The following is a 25,047-nucleotide window of genomic DNA, read 5'->3' as shown; positions in this document are numbered from 1 at the left end:
TCATGCGAGAGAATCAAAAGATAATTTACTCTTTCCTCCAGCATTGTTAATTAAAATTTGACTTCTATAATTGATAGTTTAGAAAAGTTTCTTTTACATTTTCAACTTATTATTGGTGATGTCACATAAATTATTACAATTTATTGTCCAATTTAGGAAGATCCTACCAAGTTTCTTTCACATATGAACTGTAAAATTTAAGATCATTCAAGTTATCTTGTGCAAAAACTAATAAATATTTTTCTTTTAGTCATACTAAACCCTGATGCTGGGGATCACCCAAACTTTATCAGGAAAAGAAGTAGCTTGCAAATAAATCAAGGACCTTTTATCTTTACTTTTTGGAAGAAATGGAAAAGGATAAAGTGTTAGTTTAAATACACTCAAGAACAGAATGTAAGACAAGATATTGGAAGCAGAGAAGTTCATCCTCAAATGTAAGAGTTAAAGAATAGGTATATACCCAGTAATGGGATGGCTGGGTCATATGGTACATCTAGTTCTAGATCCTTGAGGAATTGCCATACTGTTTTCCATAATGGTTGAACTAGTTTACAATCCCACCAACAGTGTAAAAGTGTTCCTATTTCTCCACATCCTCTCCAGCACCTGTTGTTTCCTGAATCATGCTGCTATACAGACACATGCACACGTATGTTTATTGCGGCACTATTCACAATAGCAAAGACTTGGAATCAACCCAAATGTCCATCAGTGACAGACTGGATTAAGAAAATGTGGCACATATACACCATGGAATACTATGCAGCCATAAAAAAGGATGAGTTTGTGTCCTTTGTAGGGACATGGATGCAGCTGGAAACCATCATTCTTAGCAAACTATCACAAGAACAGAAAACCAAACACCGCATGTTCTCACTCATAGGTGGGAACTGAACAATGAGATCACTTGGACTCGGGAAGGGGAACATCACACACCGGGGCCTATCATGGGGAGGTGGGAGGGGGGAGGGATTGCATTGGGAGTTATACCTGATGTAAAGGACAAGTTGATGGGTGCTGACGAGTTGATGGGTGCAGCACAGCAACATGGCACAAGTATACATATGTAACAAACCTGCACATTATGCACATGTACCCTAGAACTTAAAGTATAATAATAATAAATTAAATAAATAAATAAATAAATAAAAAAGAATAGGGTTAGTGAAACAGGAAAGGGGAAATCCAATGAAAATTATGCCCTGCTTTAGAGAATCTCCTAAGCATAGAGATATTGGCACTGTGCAAATGAAATAACTGTCACATGTCAGCCATGTCAGGGGTGATTCCAGCCACTGAGTATCTACTGCAGATTAGATATTTGGAAAGCAGAATGAGCTCTGTTCGTGCCATTTACTGGGGCTTGGCTACTTAATAGTTTCCAGTCCCCCTTTCACTCTAATCCTTCTAAAGTCAACTTTGTATAAACTCTTTTCAAAAGTGTTTATCCCTATAGAATAAGTTCAAAACTCCATGTCATGGCACACAAAACCCTTCAAATCGTATTCAGCTGCTATTGTTTTCTTCCACATTCCAGTCATAACTAGGATCCCAAGAATTAGCAAATAAAAATATGAAACATCCAGAATTCTAAGCCTATGTCCCAAATACTACAAAAAAAAAAAACACTGAAAAGTATTAATTGCTTATACAAAATGCAAATGTAATGGTAACCTGTATTTTATAAGGCAACCCTGGTAATAAGATCGCTTTCTTCTTCCTCACACACTGTCAAGCTTGAGCCAACAGAGTACCTTTTAATGGGCTGCCCAGAATAGCTTTTGATAGTTTAACCATTAATCAACACAAAATTCAAATGAGATATTCTCTGTGAAATCATCCTTCTCTCCTGCCTCCTGTCTCTCCATTCTTTCTCCAGGAGACAGAGGCCCTCCAGACTCCATGCCTTTGTAGTGTATTGTGTCTGTCTTTATTAGAGTATTCATCACTTGGTAATTGAATTCTGTGTTTAAATACATTTTTTTTCTTCCAGAATAAGTGCTCACGGAAGGGAGGGATAATTTGCCTAGCATACTGCCTGGCATATAAAGGGCACTAAATAATTTTTCTTTTAACCATTAACCAACTAACCAATTCAACAGTTTTTTAAATGGGTGAAACCAGCCTTTACAATTTTTTAAATTCATGCTTCACCTGTAAAAATATATAGATGAATTGCAATCTGGAACTCTCAGTAATTTATATAAAAGTGATGAAAAAGACCAGGGCTTCAAATGTGTAGTTTTAATTCCAGCTTCAGTTCGTACAAACATTACAAAGTCACAGTATCTATTGTTTAAAAAGTGTCATCACAATGAAAAAATTAAAATGTCTGTCTAATAGAGATGCTCTAATGGACAGCGATGTGTAGACTTTAGAAGAATCTCCTACTCACACAGCCTTGGAGGCATAAGTTGGGAACACAGCAACTTGTGTGTTTGCCTTTCAAAGGAATGTCCCTTTCCCTTTCATTGACAAACGTTATAAAGATGCCCCAAAACTTCTGTGGATTTCCACCGGGACATAAGGTCCTCTGCATTTTCCTAACTTGTTTCTCTAGGTGGGGGTTCCCAAGGCCTGAGAATAGCTGTGTCTCAGTTCTCTCTTGGAAACGAGAGCCTAAAATGTTGCCACATCATCAGGAATGTAGCTGCATACTTAGCCAGAGCCAAGAGATGAACCCCACTAGCAAAGCCCTTGGGCTGGACAGAATTGTTAGCCATTTGGTGTAGGTCATTACACTAGTTCCATTACACAGGTTATCTGGCAGGAATCCAGGCTTTGGAGGAAAGACGTTTTAATCCTGTAAATAAATGGCTGGAACACCATAGCAGTTGATTGTGTTAAGCCCTTATCCAAAATTGCTTTGTTAGGCTCTATTATATTGCTCATTATCTTGCTGTGAAGAAAATGAAGCTTACATCTGCTTAGGGTGACAGGGTATCCTGTTGTCACGGGATTTTCCACATTTTAGGCCTGTGTCACAGGCTCCCAATAAACCCTCAGAGAACATCTTTTGTGTTCACAGGCATCCAGGTGTCAGGCAGACACAGTCTTTGTCTCCTTTAAACTCAGTGACATGTTCAGGGCTGTGTATACTCCTCTATTCCCTGCCAGAGACAAAATGCTTATGGAACAGTCAAGTTAGAAGTGACCTCAGAGTTAATCTAATCAAATGTCTGCATTTTTCAGTTCCAAGGATACTCAGGATTCTACAAGTAGTGGCAGAGGTAGTATTAGAAGTCAGGTTGCCTGACTTCCAGTCCTCTGTTAGTTACTGTCCCCTCCCCTGCATGCAGCACTGGTGCAATCCCCCAACTCTCACTTCCCTTTTTTGCCACATGCCCCTCTCTTTTGTCCGCTTGATTACCCTGCTTATCCCTCCTGCAAGGGAAACTACCACCAGGCAAACTCGTGTGAGACCTGAGAATGGAGGCCACATCTTTTCCCTCCCTCCCTTTCCCGTTTTTGTGTGTGACAGTAACATTATTCATGTACAGCTGTTCCTTTTTTCAGTACCTTCTCCCTCAGACCAGAAGTTAATGAAAAAATAGGGTTGTGTGGTATGCAGCCTGGGGGCCAAAAATGGTGGGCAAGCAGTGTGCTTCAAACAAACTTGTAGGGTTCTGGTTTCATGCACAACCTGGTTGGAGGACAGTTGCTAGAGGCCCTAGTATGAGAGATCAATTAAACATGGAGGTCACAAATTAACCACATGGGATTAACATACATAAGGCTGCTTCATTTCAGTAAGCCTAGGAAACACACTGGGGACAGCTTGTTCAAGATAAGCTAATATTTGATGCTCCTTCATAACGCTTGCTTAAAATATTTCTTCAGCATTTGTTTAGTGGGGGCAAGAAAGTTTGATGTTAGTAAGAAAACCTCTTTACCTCTTTTATAAAAATAATCAACTTAGAAGATACACTAAAAGTCACGTGACTTGACATATATGGATGATCTTTCATGTAATATTTTTCTGCTATTCCTACTATAGAATAAATGCTGCTATTGCATTATTACAGAGCATAGTGTGAGCCACATATGTTATTTTAATCTTAATGGCCATATTAAAATAGTAAAAATAAACAGGTGAAATTTATTTGGTTATGTTTTATTTAACCCAGTGTATCTAAAATTGTATCATTTTGACATTGCAATCGGTATAAAAATATAGTCATGCCATGTGTAATGACGTTTTGATCCATGATAAACTATATATACATTGGTGATCTAATAGGATTATAATACAGTCGATTTACCATACCCTTTTCTATGTTTAGGTATGTTTAGATACACGAGTACTTGCCACTATGTTAGAATTTCCTGTAGTATTCAGTACAATCACATGCTGCACAAGTTTGCAGCCCAGGAGCATTAGGCTATACCATATAGCCTAGGTGTGTAGTAGGCTATACCACCTAGGTTTATGTAGGTACTACACCATGATGTTTGCATAAGGATAAAATCACCTAACGACACATTTCTTAGAATATATTTCTGTCATTAAGTGATGCCTGAATGAATTAAAATATTTTGTATTCTTTTTTTTTTTTTTCAGTACTATGCCTTTGGAATCCAATATGTATTTTACAGCATACATCTATTCCAAATAGGCACATTCTGGGTGCTCAATAGCTACATATGGTTAGTGGCTACCATATTAACCAGTGAAGTTCTATGCCCATCAGGGCTACATGTAATTTACAGGGTATAATAACAGTATTTTTAAAATTTATTTTTTTCTGGCTTTTATGTTGACATACCTTTCCATTTTTTAAATTTTAGTTTTATTTTCTTTCACTGTTTTTGGAAATGCACAACTTCTTGGAATGCAAATTAAAAAGATATAAAATAATGAGGTAGATAATTCGTTATTGCTAAACGTCTACCACTTGAAATATTCAAGTTTCAAATTTCAGCTAACTGCGATTGCAAGCTTCAGCTAGCTGGTCCCAGATGGATGGCCCAGCTAAATCAGACATTTGTACATACTGGCTACAAAGTGCCTCAAAAACAGGCCAGGAGGGTTGTGGATTTTTAAAAATTTCCACTGAAGGGTGCTGTCTTGTCCATTTTCCAATATGGGTAAATTAATGGATACTACATTTAAAAGTCTGTTTATTTCTCATATTGAAGCCCTGTACTGCCCTCAACAACTCACCCGTTAAAGCAGCTCTGAAATACAGGCTGGGCCAAGACTTAGATGGACTGGAGGTTGGGCCACAACTCCCTGAACACCTAGAGCAGAGGTCAGCAAACTTTCTATAAAGGTCCAGATGGTAAATATTTTAGGCTTTGCAGGCCAATAGGTTTCTGCCACGACTACTCAACACCGCTATTATATATCAAAAGCAGCCATAATACATAACAACACATAATGGGCATGGCTGTGTCCCATGACACTTTATTTGGGGACACAAAGTTGAATTTCATATAATATTCATGTATCACCCACTTATTAACTATTTTCAATTTCTTAAAGTGTTAATTCTTAGTTCTCCAACTGTACAAAGACGTGGTGGCTGAATGTGATCAATAAGCCACAGTTTGCTGCCCTCTGCCCAAGTCTCCTGTTGAAATGGGGTTATGGCAACAATCTTGGCAGAATATAGAACTATTTTGACACCTGACTTTTGCCCTGATTTTTTTATTGTTTCCAAAGAAATCAAGTATTTTTCTTTTTCAAATTGATAGCCATATTCTCTTTTTTTCTTTGCTCTCTTCTCTTCTGGCTAGCAGGAAGAGATCAACCCATCTTTGACTCGTGTTCACTTTCCTCATACTGTTGCACAACTAGTAAAGCTACAAGTTAACATATGCCAATGCCAACTCTTCCCAATGTTGTGTTCAAAGCCTTCCTAAGCATCACCATTTCCAGGAGTAGCAATTCTATATGATATTATTATTTTACTTGTCAGTAAGATTAAAAGTCCCAGGGACATTGATTTCTTCTTTGTTAGCCATGTTTCATTGAGTGGATAAGCAATATGCATTTGCTTCATAGTATAAATAACAATAGTGCATCAAATTGCAACAATATGAATATTACACATAGAAAAGATAAATGTGAGTTATGCAGGTCATGCCATTTGATAGAAAATATTTTTTAATATTTATATGTTTAAACATGACAATATAATGATTCCATTCAGACGAAGGCAAAGGAATAGGATTTCTTTTCAGTGTGGTGGTTTTCTTTTTGTGTTTTGTTTTGTTTTTTAGAGAATGAGTTTTAGAGAAAAACAAGCTTTCTAGACAGAAAATATTGAAATTAAAAGCAGCAATTCATGGTCATATTATCAAAACTGTCAAATTGGTATATATATTTGAACACCACTGATTAGTTATTTTCTAAAATGCTATGCTTTTAAAAAACCATGAAGATTGGCAAGTTTTTTAGATGCATAAGCAAATAGTGTAGTATGGCTTGTAACACTGTTCAAGATAACATTTTTGTAATGAGTATGGTCTTTCTCTGCCCTGTCTAATACATGTGGGTTTTGAGCATTGGAGATGTGGTAAGTGCAACTAAGGAACTGATATTTAAATTGTATTTAAGTTTAATAAATTTAAATTTAAAGTTATATTTCGATAAATTGTTTTTCTTTTTTCTTTCTTTCTTCTTCTTCTTCTTCTTCTTCTTTTTTTTTTTTTTTTTTTTTTTTTTTTTTAAGACAGTCTCACTATGTTGCCGTCCAGGCTGGTCTCCAACTCCTGGGCTCAAGCAATCCTCCTTCCTCGGCCTCCCAGAGTGCTAGGATTATAGGCATGCACCACTATCCCACTATCCCCAGCTAAATTGTTTCTCAAATGAAACTTCTGAATTTGAGGATACGTGATCATGTGGTATAGTTTTCCCTTTTTTCTCCCCCTGAAGTCTGTATTCTGGAGTACAGTGATTTATATAAAAGTAAAAAGAAGAAGAGTGTTTTTTTTTTTTAAATTCTATTAAGAAACCAAATTTTAACAGACACCTCAGGGCCTAAATAAATATCAAGGTATTGTTATTTGTTATGGTTCTTGTTGCTTGGGTAAAATTGTATAGATCATGACTTAGTTTTCCTTGAGTTTTTATCAAACAAATGAACAAAACAAACAAAAATATTAAAAATGATATCTCCTTCAAATCCAAGGGACATTTTTCTATATCAGCCAGGCTGCTGCTAAGGTCCTTCAAGCGAACAAGATCAAAGATTTCTGATGGGAGAGTGTGAGAATAAAGTAGCCCTTGTTTAGTGGTACTTTGTAGAGCCTTTGTTTAGAGTACGGCTGGGAGGGAGAGAGGGAGAAAAATACGGGGTTAATTTGTAACAACATATTCTGTGACCTGTGTGTGTGTGTGTGTGTGTGTGTGTGTATGAGAGACAGAGAGAGATTAAATTACATTTTAACTTCTTTGAATTTTATTGTTCTCAGGGTTTAAACAGTATGTGACCAAAATCACATTATGTAGTGAAGAGTGTGTGAGTAGGTGGATAGTTAGATGGGTATAAATCCCTATAAAACCCATTTTAGAAGATTAATGAGAACTATTGAGGTTTGAGCAAATCAGTGTCACCTATTCACTTCTATGTGTCCATTTGTCTATAAAATCCATTTTAGAAGATAAATGAGAACTATTGAGGTTTGAGCAAATCAATGTCACCTATTCACCTGTTTGTCTAATGCCTCCAGGAGCCATTAAAGGGCTTGTTACCTAATTTTAGGGTAGGTTTAGATCAAGGTGAACAGTCAAAAAATATTATCCATGTACTCATGTATATTATTAAATATTCTCTGACCATGGAGTTAGTTGCTTATACTGCAAACAAATAAATTAATGAATAAGAATGCTGCTCATGAACACCAAAGTTTATTGAAAAGTCAATATGATTTTAGTGTAGTAATAAGGGCAGAGTTCTCCAAGGACTGCAAACCTATTTATTGTATATCAAATTTTACTGACTTTGAAATCTTGCTAGAAATGTTCATTTACCCCATAATGTATTATGTTTGAGGTCTTAAGAAAAATAACAAAATCCACATGTGGTAATGAAGTGGTTATGCAATAAAACTAACATACACTGTGATTTGATACAGGGGACTTCACTGTTATTATATACTTAAAAGTGAAAACAATGTAGGAAATATAGATCTATAAACATCGTAAGTAAAATCCACATACTTTGAAAAGGAAATCCACTTACTTTTAAAGTAATATTCTAAAAGCTATGCCACTGGGGGCTAACTGTCATAAAAATGATTTGTAATTAGTCACTTTTACATTGTATATGGATTTATAGTTTTAAAATATCTGGTGGCATGTAACCACAATGTATTTTTCAGTCATATATTCATTATTATTTTATTAAATTTCCAGAGGGAGAGAAAAGAAACGACCTCCTAGTGAGGGATATTTTACCATGAGACCAGTTGTAAAAATAATCGAGTATTGTGCGTGGGAATATATCTTTGCTAAGTCTGGTTCTCCAGTGACTTTAATGTATTGTTGGTAAAATACGAGTGAGGCAAAAATGAACTCTCCAAATATTTCATACTACATGCATTTTATCCAAAAGAAGATAATGGTTTACATGAATTATTTAATTGGTATTACTAATTTGGGGGAGGTTTTTTTGGTTGTGGGCAAGAGAGTATTTGCTTAAAATGCATTCAGAGTGTGCTGTTATTTAGCTATTTTCAACGTAGAGGGATATTGACATTAGAGACTTATATATAGCCATACAATGGTCAACTGCAATCAACTACAGAAGCAATATAGGGCAGCAGTTGTAACAAAATAGCTACTAGGTAAATATTCATTGAATTAATTCCACGGATATTACCACGAATGCTGCAATTAATTAATACCTAGTCCTGTCTCCAGCCCCAGAATCCATGACATCAAGGTCACTGACAGAAAACATACCAAGAATTTTATTCCTTAGTCCTCTTGACTGACCAGATTCTACCCTCTTCTACTCTGTGTTCCTCAAATCAAATTTCACTAGCCCAGCTGCCAAGTAACACCTGTTCTGACTGTGCTAATGAACTTGGATATTCACACATAGACTAAAATGAGAAACAGAGTTAGAAATGTCGTGTATAAGAACATAAGCGTTTTCAAGAGATTTACCTTCTCTTTTCTGTTTTATTAGCAAATGATTGATTGTTTTGTATGATTGTTCATTTAACAAATGCTATATCACGTAAGAAAAGTTACTAATGGTATATAAAGATGTAAAATTCAATTGTGGCTGTGTGTATGTGTGAGTATTCTAGCTTTTGGGGAGAGACAAGAAAGAAGACATAAGTTGGAAGAGAATAGTAAAATAAAGAAAAAAGTAATAACTGACTGTCTAATGAAGTAGCCCAGGTAATAAATGGTAGAGTTTATTAGATAGAATCATTATTTCCTTCCAGAGGGATTAGACAATTTTCTCTGAGGAGGTGGCACTTTTATTACAAAAATGTGAAAGACTGGGAAGAATTTTATACGTGTCGATAAGGAAGAGAGATATTTTATTGAGGGAAAAGAAGACATTTTAATGGCAGAGTACGCAATGTCAGAGGAACAGACCAAAAGAAGTGCTCTGTTTTTTTTTAATAAAGGCAGGCTAAAGAAGTTGGAGGCTATTGGAAATCAGTCATACAATTTTAAGCAAGAGAATCAATGAATGGCAATTTTGAAAACTGAATTTGATAGTGGCAAGGAAAATAGGGTTCTATCATCCCACTTACTTTCAAAGTTATGAAGAAATTGTAGTAAGGTCCAATCAGTACCTAAAGGAATTTATTTTGAGAAATGCTGTAAACAAAAAGCAAACTTTCTACTGCACGCATATAGTATATTTTCTCAAAGTCATATAGCTAAAGGGAATGAGAGGTAAAATAGTATAGTGGTTAACAGGATGGGCTTCAAAGCCTAACTTCTTGGGTTCAAATCCTAGCTTGGTTATCATTTAACAGCTATCTGACCTTGTACAAGTCGCATGCATACAATGGGAACGATAACACTACCTGTATTATGGAGTTGTTATTAGATGTTGTTGATAGATATATATGCTTGGCACATTTTAGGTACTACATACATATACCTATTTCTATAGAAGCACACGTGTACCTGTATTTAAAATAGTGATTTTCTTTTTTAAAAGAAATATATATTCGTTGCAGAAATTTTGTTTGAAATTTTAAAAGTAAAATCTCTGGCCTAAGTGCAATAAAATGTTTTAGACTTTAGATATGAACTACAAAAACCTGCCTCATCCACACCCAACCCCACTCCCAGAGATATTTCAATTTATTTGCTTGCTATCAGTAATGAGAAAACCTAATTCACCACACAATTTCTGTTATATGAGACTATTGTATTGCAGTGCAAGATAGTGTTTTAAATCTTTGTTAAATCAATAGGTGCAATATTACACCTCCCTATTTGAATTTTCCTAGTGAAGTTAAACAATTTTAATAGGCCTATACATGGGTCAGTTATAGTTCTTTCATAAATGGTCTATTCCTCATTATCCTTTTTAATTGAGTATTTGTCTTTTTTTCTATGGGTTTGTGAGACTGTTTTTATTTCAAGAGCGTTTGTCAAAAAGATGAATCATTTTTGCCTTTTTCTTTTGCTTAGTTGATTTTTTATGTAAAGAAATTTTATACTGCTATGAATATAAATCATTACTTTATGGCTTTTAATTAAAATTATAAGAATAGCCTCCCATATTTTCATTACTTTTACAGTTCAATTTTTTACATGTAACATTTCATTCATCTGGTATTTAGTTAGGAATTGTATGAGACAGGATTTTAAAATTAGGTTAAAATTTAATCAAGTTATCATATTTTTAAGTACAAAAGTTTCCAAATTCAACATTTACATTAAATTTTTTGAAAATAATGCTAAAATATCATGTAAATTGTTACTTATTTGAATTGGAAATTCTCTATTACTATTTTTAATCTTTATAACAACTTATGTTATCTATGCTTCTATTATAAAATAACAAGCCTGCCAAAATAGAGAAGATGCTTATCACAATTATGATCATTTAAACATGATTTTGGATTAAACATAACCCAAAAATGCATTTGATAAGCAATCTAACTCTTCTTATAGTCCCTATAAAATTAACAAATGTCAAACAGTAATGTTTTAATTTTCAAAATATTCATATTAGTATTCATTTTCGAAATATGTTTACTTGCATGCATTTCATTTATATTATTTCTTATTGAAGTTGACTTCTAAATGTATATTGCTTTAATGATAAGTATTAAGGGTATAGATTGTACTCACGCAAATAACTTTTGAAAAGCATAAGTTTAAATAGATGCATTTATCAAATGATATCACTTTTGAAAGATACCGGAAAGTAAGTTTTGAGAGGGAAGAGGGAAGGAAAGAGTAGAATATGAAGTCAGTAAAACCTGGATATTTAGTGCCATCTTTGTTACTTACTAGTAACCTTATGAATATTATTTATATCGTTGATCCTTAATATCCTCACTTGATAATTTTAGAAAATGTTATGTACTTCATAGGATCACGGGTAGAATAAGAAAGTGAATATAAGTAAAATCCATCATAAAGTACCTGAAATATGTTATAAACCTAAGTTATAATAGTAATTTTATCATGGCTAATATTTCAGAGGAATAGCCACCCAACCAGTACTACTTATTATTTATTTCTATTTAATGTATAAAACATATAAAATAATATTCTATCTGTGTGGTAACTTTGAAAAAGGACCAAAAATATTAAAAATTAAATTAAAATCATGTCATGTATAATTTGTAATACTCCTCTAAAGGTTAATAAAGTGTGCATATATTTCATTCACATTCACAAATATGAAAATCTATGTGTAAATTTTTTAATTTTCTAAAAGATTGACAAATAAACATTGTATTATTGTCACGATATAAATGCGATATTGTGAAATAAACATTGTGGAATGACTAAATCAAGCTATAGAACATATTCATTACCTTACATACTTATTGTTTGTGGTAAGAACACTTAAAATCTACTTTTAGTAATTTCCACATATACGTTATTGTTACTAACAGTAGTCACCATGAGTTACAATAGATCACTAGGATTTATTCCTCCTGTCTAACTGAAATTGTGTATCTTTTCATCAATATCTCCCCAATCACCCCACCCCCTAGGATCTAGTAACCACCATTTTTCTCTGTTTCTCTAAGTTTGACTTTTTAAGATTTCACATGTAAGTGAAATCATGCAGTATTTGCCTTTCCGTGCCTAGCTTATTTCACTTGACATCATGTCTTCCAGTTCAATTCATGTTGTTGCAAATGACAGGATTTATTTCTTTCCTAAGGCTGAATAGAATTCCATTGTGTTTATATGCCACAATTTCTTTAACCATTCATTTATTGATGGACATTCAGGTTGATTCCATATATTGGCTATTGCAAACAGTGCTGCAGTAAACATGAGAGGGCAGATATCTCTTAAAAATACTGATTTCAATTCTTTTGGATATATGCCTAGAGATAAGATTGCTAAATCATATGGTAGTTCTATTTTTAATGTTTTGTGGATCTTCCATACTGTTTTCCACAATAATTATACTAATTTACATTCCCATCAACATTGTACAAGGGTTTTCTTTTCTCCACATCCTTGCCAACACTTATCTTTTGTCTTTTTGATAATAGTCATTCTAACAGGTATAAGATGATATCTTATTGTGGCTTTGGTTTGCATTTCCCTGCTGATTAGGGAGGATCATCATTTTTTTTTCATATGCTTGTTAGCCATTTGTATGTTTGCTTTAGAGAAATATCTATTCAGGTCCTTTGCTGTGTGTCAATACTGATATGTAAAATATGTATGGAAAATCAAAACCATAATTTATTTTTATTATATTTTTAATATGTCATGAATATTTTTCAATGTAACAGGATGTTTTTCATGATATTTATTTTAATAGATGCAACATATTTCATTATATAAATGCAGTTCTATTTGGGGAGATTTCGTTTCACTTTTTCACTAGAGTAATATAATCGAACATTCTTGTCATAGGTCTCTGTGTTTATCTCTGATAGTCCCCTAGGAAAATTCATAGAAGTAGAATTTTGGAGTTGAAGGTAATGAAGACTTTTAAAGTAGTTTTATGAAATTTTCTAAACAGAAGTATAAAGACACATAGAAAAGTACACAAATTATAAGAATAGAAATTCAGGGATTTAAAAAAAAAAAGAAACTTAATGTATCCATGTTACTACCACTGAGATCAAGAATTAGAACGTTACCTCAGGAGCCCCTCTCATGTTCCCTCCCGGTTATTAACCTCTCCCCTGCCACCACCCTCTCCCAAGGTAAGCACTCTTTTGACTTCTAACACCTAGATTAGTTTTGACTGTCTTTGAAATTACTGTAAACAGAATCATCCAGTATATGCCCTTGTATTTGACATGTCATGCTCAACATTATTTTTGTGATATTATTCTATGCTATTGCCTGTGCCATAGTTAGTTTAGTTTTTCTATGTATGATATTCTATTGTGTGAATATGCCACGGTTTATCCATTCTCCTAATCAATGGACATTGGGTTGTGTCTATTATGGGGCTATTAGGAAAAATGCTGGTGTGATGTTCATGTCCCTTCCTGTGTATGTGCATATATTTATTTTTAATATACATGGAAGTAGAATGGCTGGGTCATAAGATGAGTACATTTGGCTTTGGAATAACCAAAAAACAGCTTTTCAATGTGGTCATTTCAATTAATTTTCACCTGTAGTATATAAGATGTCTAGTTGATCCACATATTCATCAAGAGTATGTATTTTCAACCTTTATCCTTTTAACCATTTAGGTGAATGTGAAATGGTATTTCATTGTGTTGTAATTTGCAATCACCTGCTGATTAGTGCCATTTTTATATCCTCTTATGTGAAGTCATTATGCAAATCTTTTGCCCGTTAAAAATAGTAGTTTTCTTTTTCTTACTGATATAGAAGTTGGATACAAGTCCTTTGTCAGATCTATGCATTGCGAATATCTTTTTTCAACCTAAACTTTGCTTTATTTTTTTCTCTTAACAATCTTTCTTGATAAATGGAGTTTGATTTATCAATCTTCTTTATGGCTAGTGCTTTTTATGTCTTGTTTAAGAAATAATGTTACCCTAAAATTGTTGAGATTTTTTTCTATATTTTCTTTTGAAAACTTCATTTTTTTTGCCTTTTACATTGGGGTCTACAAACAATCAAGAATTGATGTTTTGTGTATGATGTGGAGAGTCAAGGTTCATGTTTTTCAAATGACTAATCAGTTAACTTGGTACTATTTACTGAAAAGATCATCCTTTTCCCACTTATGTGACACCATTGTATAAATTAGGTAACGTTATATAGATGATTTGTTCTCACTTCAATCCTACACAGGCTTAATTATAATAAATATTCATGTCTGGTGGCAAACATTGTTAAACTTTGTTATTCTTCAAAATTGTCTTGGATATTCTTAGCCCTTTGCACTTACATATAAATCTTAGGATTGGCATGTCAATTTCTACTAAGAAATAGTTGCTGCAAGTTTGATTGGAATTGCACTGAATTTATAGATTATTTGAAGAGGGCAGATATCTTTACAGTATTGGACTTTCTAATTCATGAAGAAGGTGTATTCCTCTATTTGTTTACATTTTCTTCAATGTCTCAGTAGTGTTTGTAGTTTCCATGGTAGAAGCTTTACTTTTTGGTCTGAATTACCAAATTACTACCAACAAATATAGTCATGAATTGCTTAACAAATGAGATATGTTCTGAGAAATGTGTCATTAGGTGATTTTGTCATTGTACAATCATAGAGTGTACTTACACAAAGATGGATGGTATAGCCTACTGCACACTCAGGCTATGTGGTATAGCATATTGCTCCTAGGCTACAAACCTGCACTGCACGTGACTTTACTGAATACTGTAGTCAGTTGTCACACAACAATATTTGTGTATCTAGACACAGAAAAGGTACAGTAAAAATACAGTATACACATGATAAAAATTAGTACAGATGCATACGGCACTTAACATGAATGGAGCTTGTAGGACTCAAAGTTGCTCTGGGTGAGTCGGTGAGTGAGTGGTATTGGTGAGCAAATGTGAAATCTAAGACATTATTATACAGTACCATACCGTTTATAAACACTGTACACTTAGGCTACACTAAATTTATGAAGACACTTTTTTTTCTTTTTCTTTTTTTTTTTTGTAATTTTAGTAGAGACAGGATTTTACTGTGTTAGCCAGGATGATCTCGATCTCCTGACCTCGCGATCCACCCGCCTCGGCCTCCCAAATTGCTGGGATTACAGGTGTGAGCCACCCCACCTGGCCCATTTTTTTTCTTTAATGATAAGTTAACCTTAGCTTATGGTAACTTTTTTACGTTATAAACTTTTTTTAAGTTTTTGACTCTGTGATAACACTTAGCTTAAAACATAAACACATTGAACATCTGTACAAAAATATTTTTATATCCTTATTGTATCAGCTTTTTTATTTTTAATATTTTGCTGTTTAAGCTTTTCTGTTATAAAGTAAAACACAAACACGCACATAAGCCTAGGCCTACAAGGGTAAGGATCATCAATATCACTGTCTTCCACTTCCACACGCTGTCCCCCACTGGAAGGTCTTCAGGGGCAATGAAACATTCCTGAAACTACTATCTCATATGATAACAATGCCTTCTTTTGAACTACTTTCTGAAGGACCAGCCGGAGGCTGTTTTACAGTTAACTTATTTTTAATAAGTAGAAGAAGTACATTCTAAAATAACAATTAAAAGTATAATAAATGCATAAACCAATAACGGTCATTTATTATCATTATCAAGTATTGTGTACCGTACATACTTGTCTGTGCTATATTTTTATACAACTGGCAGTGCAGTAAGTTTGCTTACACCAGCATCACCACAAACATGAGAGTAATTCATTGCACTATGACATCACTAGGTAATAGGAATTTTTCAGCTCCATTGTAAGCTCATAGGATCACAGTCAGTCTGTTGTTGATTGAAATGTGGTGAATGACTGTATAATAATTAGGGCTCCAATGAAGATCATAAAATTGCTTGTTTTCCAGAACTTTGACAAATACCTTTTACAGAAACTAATCTAATAGATAAATAATAGTATATCATTGCTGTTTTCATTTGCATTTCACTGATTACTAACTGTTTGGATTTTTTCTTGTTTATTGGCTGTTTACATTTTTTGTCAATTTCTTTTTATGTTCTTTATCCAGTTTTCCAGTAGATTTTTCCTTTTTTATTCATTAAAATATTTTTTATATACAAAAATTATTACTCTGTGTCTAATATATGCTGCAAATATTTCCAGTTGTCATTTGTTTACATTTTGATTATTGGCTTTAATTTATAGATGAACAATATACATACTATATTCAATCTTTTTTAAATTCTTTTTTTCTTCTAAAGGGCTTCCCCACACCAATATTTTATTCCAGTTCTTCTTCCTATTTTTATGCTTAACACTTTAATTTTTCTAAATTTTTTTGTGTTATGAAATCCATCTTAATATGTTTATTTCTAAAACAGACACTTTTGTTTATCTTGATATTAAAACTTCTATACATTTGAAATTAACATTCAGAAATTGAAAGAATAAGGAAAGTAATATTGTGTGAAATTAGGTCAAGATTTGCTTAGATACTAAATTAACCCGTAAGGGAATTGAACGTGTTTAATTGTTTTCTTTCACCACAGAGAACATGTTGTATGAAGAGCATGGTTTTATAATACTTAAAAGGATTATTAGAAAAATGATGTATTTTACTGGTCAGGTGTTTGTGTCTATACTTCGATGTGAATGCAAAATAGTAAATATAAAAGTAAATTAATTTAAAACACATAGAATCTGATACAAACCTTACTCTTTTTCCACGTTATACATTACTTATACCTGTTATATTTTTCCATGAACTGTTTGGAATACTCTCAATTCCTAGAAACTGTTTTAAAGTGGAGAAGAGCACAAAAGATTATGTGTTAAAAGTACTTGATTTCCACCCAACCATTAAGAGATATTGCCAAAGAAAACTATTCAGAGCATTTTTCACTGATGGCGTTAGATATGTTATACCAGAATAATAATGATTCATTATTAAAATATGCAAAGTGTAATTTCTCAACAACATTTTGTGGTAGGAAGATGAGCTAGTACAGTAGTTTTCCTTATTAAATAATGTTTTACAAAAGTAATTGACATGGTTTGGCTGTATCCCCCCCCAAATTTCACCTTGAATTGTAATAATTCCTACATGTCAAGGGTGGGGCCAGGTGGAGATAATTGAATCATGGATAAGGATCCCCCATACTGTTCTCCTGATAATCAATAAGTTTCACAAGATCTGATAGTTTTATAAATGGGAGTTCCCCTGAGCAATCTCTCTTCCCTGCTGCCATGTAAAATGTGTTTTTGCTTCTCCTTTGCCTTCTGTCATGATTGTGAGGCCTCCCCTACCATATAGAACTATGAATCCATTAAACCTCTTTCCTTTATAAATCACCCAGTCTCAGATATGTCTTTATTTGTAGTATGAGAGCAGACTAATACAGTAATGCATTTACACTGTTCAAAATATAAAAGGTACAGTTAAAAATATCTCAGCCTACCCATCATCTGCTCTACTCTCACCAAGCACTGACCTTAATTCTAGAAACAAATCTACAAAATAAATTCCTGGGAATAAAATTTCCGGGTCAAAGGTTACATGCTTTTCATAGATATGGCCAAACTACCTTCCACAAGAGGTACACAAATGTATGCTTCCCATCAGCCATGTAGAAGAGTCTGCATTTTCCCACAGCCTTGGCAGCATAGTGTATTTGCAGACTTGAATTTTTGCCAGTGCAATAGATGAAGCTCTAATTTTCATTTCTCTCATTATTACCAAGGCTAAGCTTCTGTTCATGCATTTAAAATCCTTTGTATTTTCTTTTCTGTGAACTGTCCTTATCTTTTGTCCAATTTTCTTTTGAATTGTTGGCCTTTTTCGTATTAACTTGCAGAAGCTCTTTTATGTGTTCGGAAAATTAGTCCCTTAACTTAGATATGAGTCACAAACATTTATTTTTCATAATTGTTCATTTGTTTTTGATTCTGCTTATGGCTTTTTTGGTCATGCAGAAGCTTTTGATTTTTTATATAGTCCAGTTTAGTGATATTTTTGTCTGTTAATTAAAGTTGTTTAACTTGAGGATACAACTTACTTTTTTTGTGTGGTTGACTACTATAGACATATACTGCTTCTTACATTGAAAAAATAATAATCCTGAATTTGGAAATTGCTTTTAACAAACTTTTGTTGAAGGTCTATCATATTTAGGAACAGAGCTTGTTTGACTCAGAAATCAAAGGTCAGTGAGAAGGATCGATGTAAATAAAAAGTTAAATAGCATGAGGTAAATGTTATGATGATGGGAAAGACAAGGTCTGAGAGGATAAACCTAAAGCAATGTCATAATTAAGCTGAAAATTTCTTCTCATGATAAGCTATCATTTCAGTATTCCAGATATTAGTCAAATCTGACCCATTACACTGGTTTTTTTGTTTTTGTTTTTGTTTTTGTTTTTGTCAGGAATTGTTTTACCTCTATTACAAGGAAGGGATAGTATGGGAGGATGATAAGGAAACCAGCAATCTGAGTTAAATGTTACACAGATTTCTGTGCTTATATATGAAGCCTAAATGAAACGTGAACAATTTCATGATAGATAAAAAGGAGTTCATCGCTCAGTTTTAGAGAGTTTGGGAAAATATGATGGCTATTATCTCAGTAGCTTCAGAGTCTAGAGGCTTTTAGAGGTTGTTAGTTGAAGCTGTAAAACGCTTTTTACATCTACTTGTGAGTAGAAAATGATCCAATAAAAATAAAATGTTTAGTTACCTCCTTTAAAATTCTTGAAAAATAAGTTGAGGACATTATTAGATCATGTGTTACAGACGTAGGATTATATTTGTAACATCACCTAAATCACACACACACAGAGGAAAGTTCAGCACCATGGGTGTAGTTATGGATGTGAACTCACAAAACACAAATCGAGCAAAGAGAACAATATCTCAATTCATGATTCATGGACATTCTGTGCTACCTGAAACACGGTGCTTCTTTTGCCCAGCTCTCACCCACACAGGGAAAGGCTGCCAGGAATGAGAGACAAGATGTGTGCAGGTTACCTTCAACAGGAGCCACCACCTGTATTTCCCATCAATCTTTTACACCATTGTAGTCACGTGGATCCAAGGACTGTATTCCAACTGACAGCTCCCGCAATGAGGTGCAGTTCCACACAACAAAGGCAGGCCCAGCATCTCCCATTCATCTTAAAGTTAGTGTTTCCAAGGAAACAGTGCTGTGGGAGCCTAGGGTCAGTCCCAGACTGACCTGCAACAGTCCAGGCTGGATGTTAATCCTTTACTTATACATTCTCATGAATTTTTCACAACATATATGCATGCATTTACAAAGTGTTTCAATGTACATATTGTTTACATATACAATCTTGTTTAAAATTCATTTTTCTATACATTGATTTTTTTCTCCACAACTTTTTCTTTTTCATCTCCTAACTCTTGTATCCAATTAAAGAATGTACTTATTTAAAAAGTATCTAAAACAATTGTTCCAAAAGGCATGTGACATTGTTTATGTGACACACTAGTATATTATCTAGTTTATTTTTAAAATCTTCTCTATTATTATTTGTAATATTATATTATTATGGAACAGATGTATATTATAAAATTTTATTCATATTGCAGTATAATATTTTGTATTACAATGCTATTATTAATAGTCTCATAAAGAGCTATCATTACAAGTTTAAATTCTTTATTCTGGGTTGTCGGTTTTAACTCTTGACATTCTGAAGAAAATAGCTTCACTCTTGTTTATTCTGGCCCTTTTTTTTTTTTTTTTTTTTTTTTTTTTTGGTAGAGATGGGGTTGTTGCTATGATGCCCAGGCTCATCTCAAACTCCTAGGCTCAAGCAATTATTCTGCCTCAGCCTCCCAAAGTGCTGGTGTTACAGGCATGAGCTACAGTGCCCAGCCTATCCTGGCTCTTTATTTACTTGTAAGCTTGAGCAATAATCACTACTATTTAATAACTTTATTGTCATTCACTATCATGCAGAGTATTGCTCTAAGGTATGTTCAGGGATGACTTTATTGAGTCCTAACAGTAATCCTATGAAGTAGGTGTTATCATTGTCCCCAGTCTATAGAGGAGGCATTGAGAGTTAGAGAAAACTGGGCTAAAATGTTAGGCAAGAACTAGAACAAGAATTGAAATCCAAGTGGCCTAACTCTAGACCTCACAATGTTTAATACCATGTCATAAAGCTTCCTAACCTATTTAATGATTTTTCAGCCCCAACATCATCATCCATGTGTGGTAGTGGGATCATAATAATATCTATATCATAGCATTGTTGGATGCATTAAGGAAGTCTACAAAAGTGAAACTTCCAAGGACGATGCTTGGCATACACTGATCTCTTAATAAAAATAACCTATAATCTTTCTGTTATAGTCTACTCTAATCCAAATGTTCTTTTTACTTCCCATCTCAAGCACCTGCTTCTGTTTACTAGGACTCACAAACTATAGCTCACAAAAACATATAACTTACCAATTTTCCTTGTACATAAAAGGACTTCCTTTTACAGTCCTCCATGACATAAAAGAAAGCTAGAAGCAAGTATAGTAGAAGAAATGATTGCTATACAAACAAAATTATAGTTGGTTTGGTTTTAATTTTAGGATGCGCACTGAATAAAAATCACTCATTTGGGATTTAGAAGACTTGTGTTATATATCTGGTACTAATGCTGAATAACTTGGCTTATTCATTTTTATAACTACAAAGGAAGTGTGTCTGGCATATAATACACAACAGACCAGTATATTTAGTAACTGAGTGAATAAATGAAATACGTACTTCTTTACTTTATCAGTTGCAGTTGGCTTTGCATTTGTGTAAGGTGTGTGTTTTGCAATTCCAAAACGGCATTAGTTTCTTTAAAGCAAAGAATTTTTGTAGCATGTTAATGAATAATTTCTAATACATTGGTTAAATACCGACATGTCATATATGTAAATAGTCAATATTATACTGCTAAAATAACAAAAATCAGTCAGATTCTGCAACATTTCATGATAAATAACTTTTGAAAATATATTTTTAAACATTTTGGCTTACGCCTTGAGAATTATTTACCTTTTTAAAATGTATTTTCCTTTCAGGTTTCCAGAGCTTTACCTGAGAAACAAGGAGAAATTGAAGCTCAAATAAAAGACCTTGGGCAGCTTGAAAAAAAGCTTGAAGACCTTGAAGAGCAGTTAAATCATCTGCTCCTGTGGCTGTCTCCTATTAGGAATCAGTTGGAAATTTATAACCATCCAAACCAAGAAGGACCATTTGACATTAAGGTAGGGACATGTTGCTTTAAATATTTTTTCTTTTTTGAGAAAAATGGCAATATCACTGAATTTTCTCATTCTGTATCATTACTAAAGAAAAATTATGACTTGTTAAAGCATGGTAAGGAAGACTTTATTCAGGATCACCGCAATAGGCACGGGTACCACTGCAATGGAGTATTACAGGAGGTCAGGTGGAGAGAGATTGGGCTCAACTCCAAATACAGCACAGGGGAAGTAGGAATTTATAGCCAAGGAGCAGGGTAGGAGTCAGTAGATGGAAAATTAAGAGGAAACGTCAGGGGTAAGTGGGATTCTGGCTAAACCAACCTCACAGGATTCTTGCTGAAGATGGGCCAGGGTTATCAGACAACCCCCGGGGAATGGTAGAGAATACTGAGGATGATCAGGTACCAAGGGTAAAGGGTTCTTGCAAAACTGACAGCCTTCTTTGCTGAAACTGGATTTTACAGGGGAGTGCAAAGATAAGCCAAGGTGAAGGTTCAGAAGCCTGACTAAAGTTTAGTCAAGCAGCGAATCTTTGTCATCATCATCATCATTGTTGTCATAATGATAATAATAATTATTATTTTACTAGAATATGCTACTTTTTCCTCGACATTTACTAGAAATAAGGTCTTCATTAAATTCATATTACTAGAACGCCTGTGTCATATTTGTTACTATGATACATTTTCTGTCCCTGTTTTAATTGTGCTTAATACATATTCATAGATTCCTTATCCAAAATTGAAGTTGTTTATGAGATTAGGTTCCTAAAATATAATGTCTGGGCTCTTTTGTAGACATTGTAAAGCCCTCTCAGACTGACTACACTTTACCTTTCTATCTTCTCATTCTGCCAGCAATCTCCCCATATAGTCTAGCCACATCAAATTACTTGGTAACTTTCCATCCATGTAATTTCATGTCATACCTGTGATCTTGATTTTCTCTGTTCTTTAAATGACTTCTTTCAGTTTATTTTGATATAACGAATTTTCTTCCATTTTTTTAGGAATGAATTCAAAGTCATTGCCTCTTCCAAGTTTTCTTCCATACCCCAAGTAGAGTTAGAATCCCTTTTAGGATTTCTTATAAACCTCTTTATGCATCTCCCATTGTTCATATGTTGATTTACACTTCAATTTTATACATCTGAATATTTCATTACAAATCTGCACTGTTCTTTGAATGCAGAAGGTATTCTCTTATTTATCTCTGTTTCTCCACTCATATCAAACACATTCAGTCCAGGATCCAGTAAATGATGGTTACTTGTAAGTGTTTTTAAGTCAATGGATAAAGATGGTACCAGGGCACCCAGAATACTAATGAGATGCTGCAGGTAAGCATAGGGCTTTAGACAGTCCTGCCAATTGAACACCACTATCTCCTTCTTTTAGTGTCCTTGTAAATGCTGAAGTGATCCTCTTTTCTCCCTTTCAAGGAATCTATTCCAAAGATTCTCTCAATATGCTGCCCTGTTTTGCGTCTCCTTATTGGCCAAAATCTTTAAGTAGCCAATCAAATAAACCAAATCATTGAAATTACAATCTATTAATGAATGTATTGTTGGGCAACTTCAGAGTGAAAAAGATAAGTAACATTTTTGAGTAGTTTTTCTTTTAGTTAGTTGACTTTAATTGCTAAATTTATTTACTTTCCAGGATTGTAAAAACATAACATTTTCATCTCCATTTAACTGTTGTTTTGCTAGAACTGAGAGCAAAGGAAAAAGAAAGTTTGAGAATATTCTAGTGAAGAGGAAGTAAAAGTTTGGGGAAGATGGGCATGAGTGACAATAAGGAGATAGAGAGAAGTTTGCTACAACTAAAATGAGTTAGATTAGCAAAATGTTCTCCACTATGTTTACCTTACTTCCTCCTGACACTTATGTCTACCATTCTGATACCTACTCCCCAAGAGCAGATGGCACTGTGGAAGTCTCAAGTAGACATCATTTCACCAGGACAAAACTCAGCCTGCTCAGCCAGTGGCACAGTCTTGGGTTCAGTCTGATGATTAAGTTTATGAGACACAATAGGCTTTACACAATAACAAATTTAGTTAGCTTTAAGAAATTATACAGGATGGGTAACAAAAGCCTGCACATTAACGGCACAGGGGAAGTCTTGATACTGAGACGTGGCTTCTGATGTCCCACTGCCCTGCATTTTAGTTATATGTGATCACAAGGGGCAAGACTGGGTGAGTACAAAACACATCATTGTCTCAGGGAAGCCATCAGTTCTAGGATCCTGACCATTTCTCCACTTAGCTAGTACATAATGTACGCAGAGGTATTTGACTAGCTCCTATTCACCAGTACAACTACATCTCATGAATACTGATTTTTCATTGCTCAATAAACAACCCCAACAGGAAAGTGCAGTTACTTGGCCCAATACACAATAACCTTAGCCAAATTCTCAATTATCTTATATCCAGTATATTCTTAAAAAGTAATTGATGTAATATTGCAAAGAGGAAAGGCCATAAAGTCTTTCCTCCCAACCAGAAATAGCTTTTTGTAGCTCACGGTAAAAGCACATTCTACTCTTTTAAATGCAATCTTTGGTTAAAATGTGCCTCTTTATTATAATAATTTTTAAAATACTCAATACTAGCTATCTCTCTTCCTGGAATACATTTAAGAAAAGATTTTTTTAAATCCCTTGGTACAAATAGATCCTGTTGACTCAACCAAAATGACTTTAGTCCCAGTCTGTGCCCCCCAGAATGGTTTTCAACTACTGAAAACCCGCATTGGGTCTTTAATTGTCTATGGCCCATAGGGTTCTGCCAAATGGGTCCCTGCAGTTTGAAGTAAAAGCCATGCTCAGTTGTGTTAATCACTTTTCTTTATCAAAGCTACAAGTCATCACTCTCACTGCTGTGTATAGTTTCTGAGAGTCATGATATTTGCCTCCTGCAGCTTGTTTTAAATCACTGAGGGGAAAGGGAGCTGCTTTTTTCCTGGCAGAAAACTCCTTGGCTTCAGTCCCTTGAGCATATTCCGAGATTTTTATCTCTGGAGTGCAGATTTCAAAAATACTCTTTTAGCCTTTTTCTTCTGCTTGTGGCTGTGTCCAAGGTAGGGGGAGGGGAAACATAAAATCATAGATTTGATGACTTGAGAGTTTCTCCCAATAATTCTCAAACCCCTAGCTTATAATTAGGAAATGGTGACCTGTGTGAATAATAATTTACCTTGTTTTTTTATCCCTCTTTGTCTAGCTTCCATTCCTTGTCACTAATAAATGATTTATTAAGATTGCACAGGTTTTCTGATTTAAGATATGGGATATTAGTCCTTACAGCCTGCTGTATTCCTCTGTTTAAATGAATTAAACTATTTTTCCATTAAAGAAAGATGGGACACTAGACTTTCCTTTACTTAGTTTCAAACTATTGAACACCAAAAATAAAATGTTTGAGGAGTTTTGAGCCCATGCTCTTTTTTTTAACACAAGGAAAAAAAAATTGCCTTTAATAAAATCTTAAGAAAGAGTTAATGCAAAGAAAGTAGATCTACAAACAGCCACACCCCTAGCTCC

General features: G+C 34.1%; 1 protein-coding gene across 1 annotated transcript in view; it reads right to left on the bottom strand.

Moving 5' to 3' along the window:
- Positions 1-25,047, bottom strand: part of DMD (dystrophin) — a 2,174,064-nt gene that overhangs the window by 737,399 nt on the left and 1,411,618 nt on the right. The window contains exons 53-54 of the mRNA XM_031660704.1: positions 21,014-21,031; positions 18,263-18,286 (exon numbers count right to left, since the gene is read on the bottom strand). Coding sequence (XP_031516564.1) covers positions 18,263-18,286; positions 21,014-21,031 — 42 coding nt within the window. The remainder of the gene's footprint in view (positions 1-18,262; positions 18,287-21,013; positions 21,032-25,047) is intronic.

The sequence above is a fragment of the Papio anubis genome, chromosome X (assembly GCF_008728515.1).
Source record: "Papio anubis isolate 15944 chromosome X, Panubis1.0, whole genome shotgun sequence".
NCBI classification, from domain to species: domain Eukaryota; kingdom Metazoa; phylum Chordata; class Mammalia; order Primates; family Cercopithecidae; genus Papio; species Papio anubis.
The sequence above is the reverse complement of the archived record's forward strand: the minus strand, read 5'-3'. Positions and strand labels throughout refer to the sequence as shown.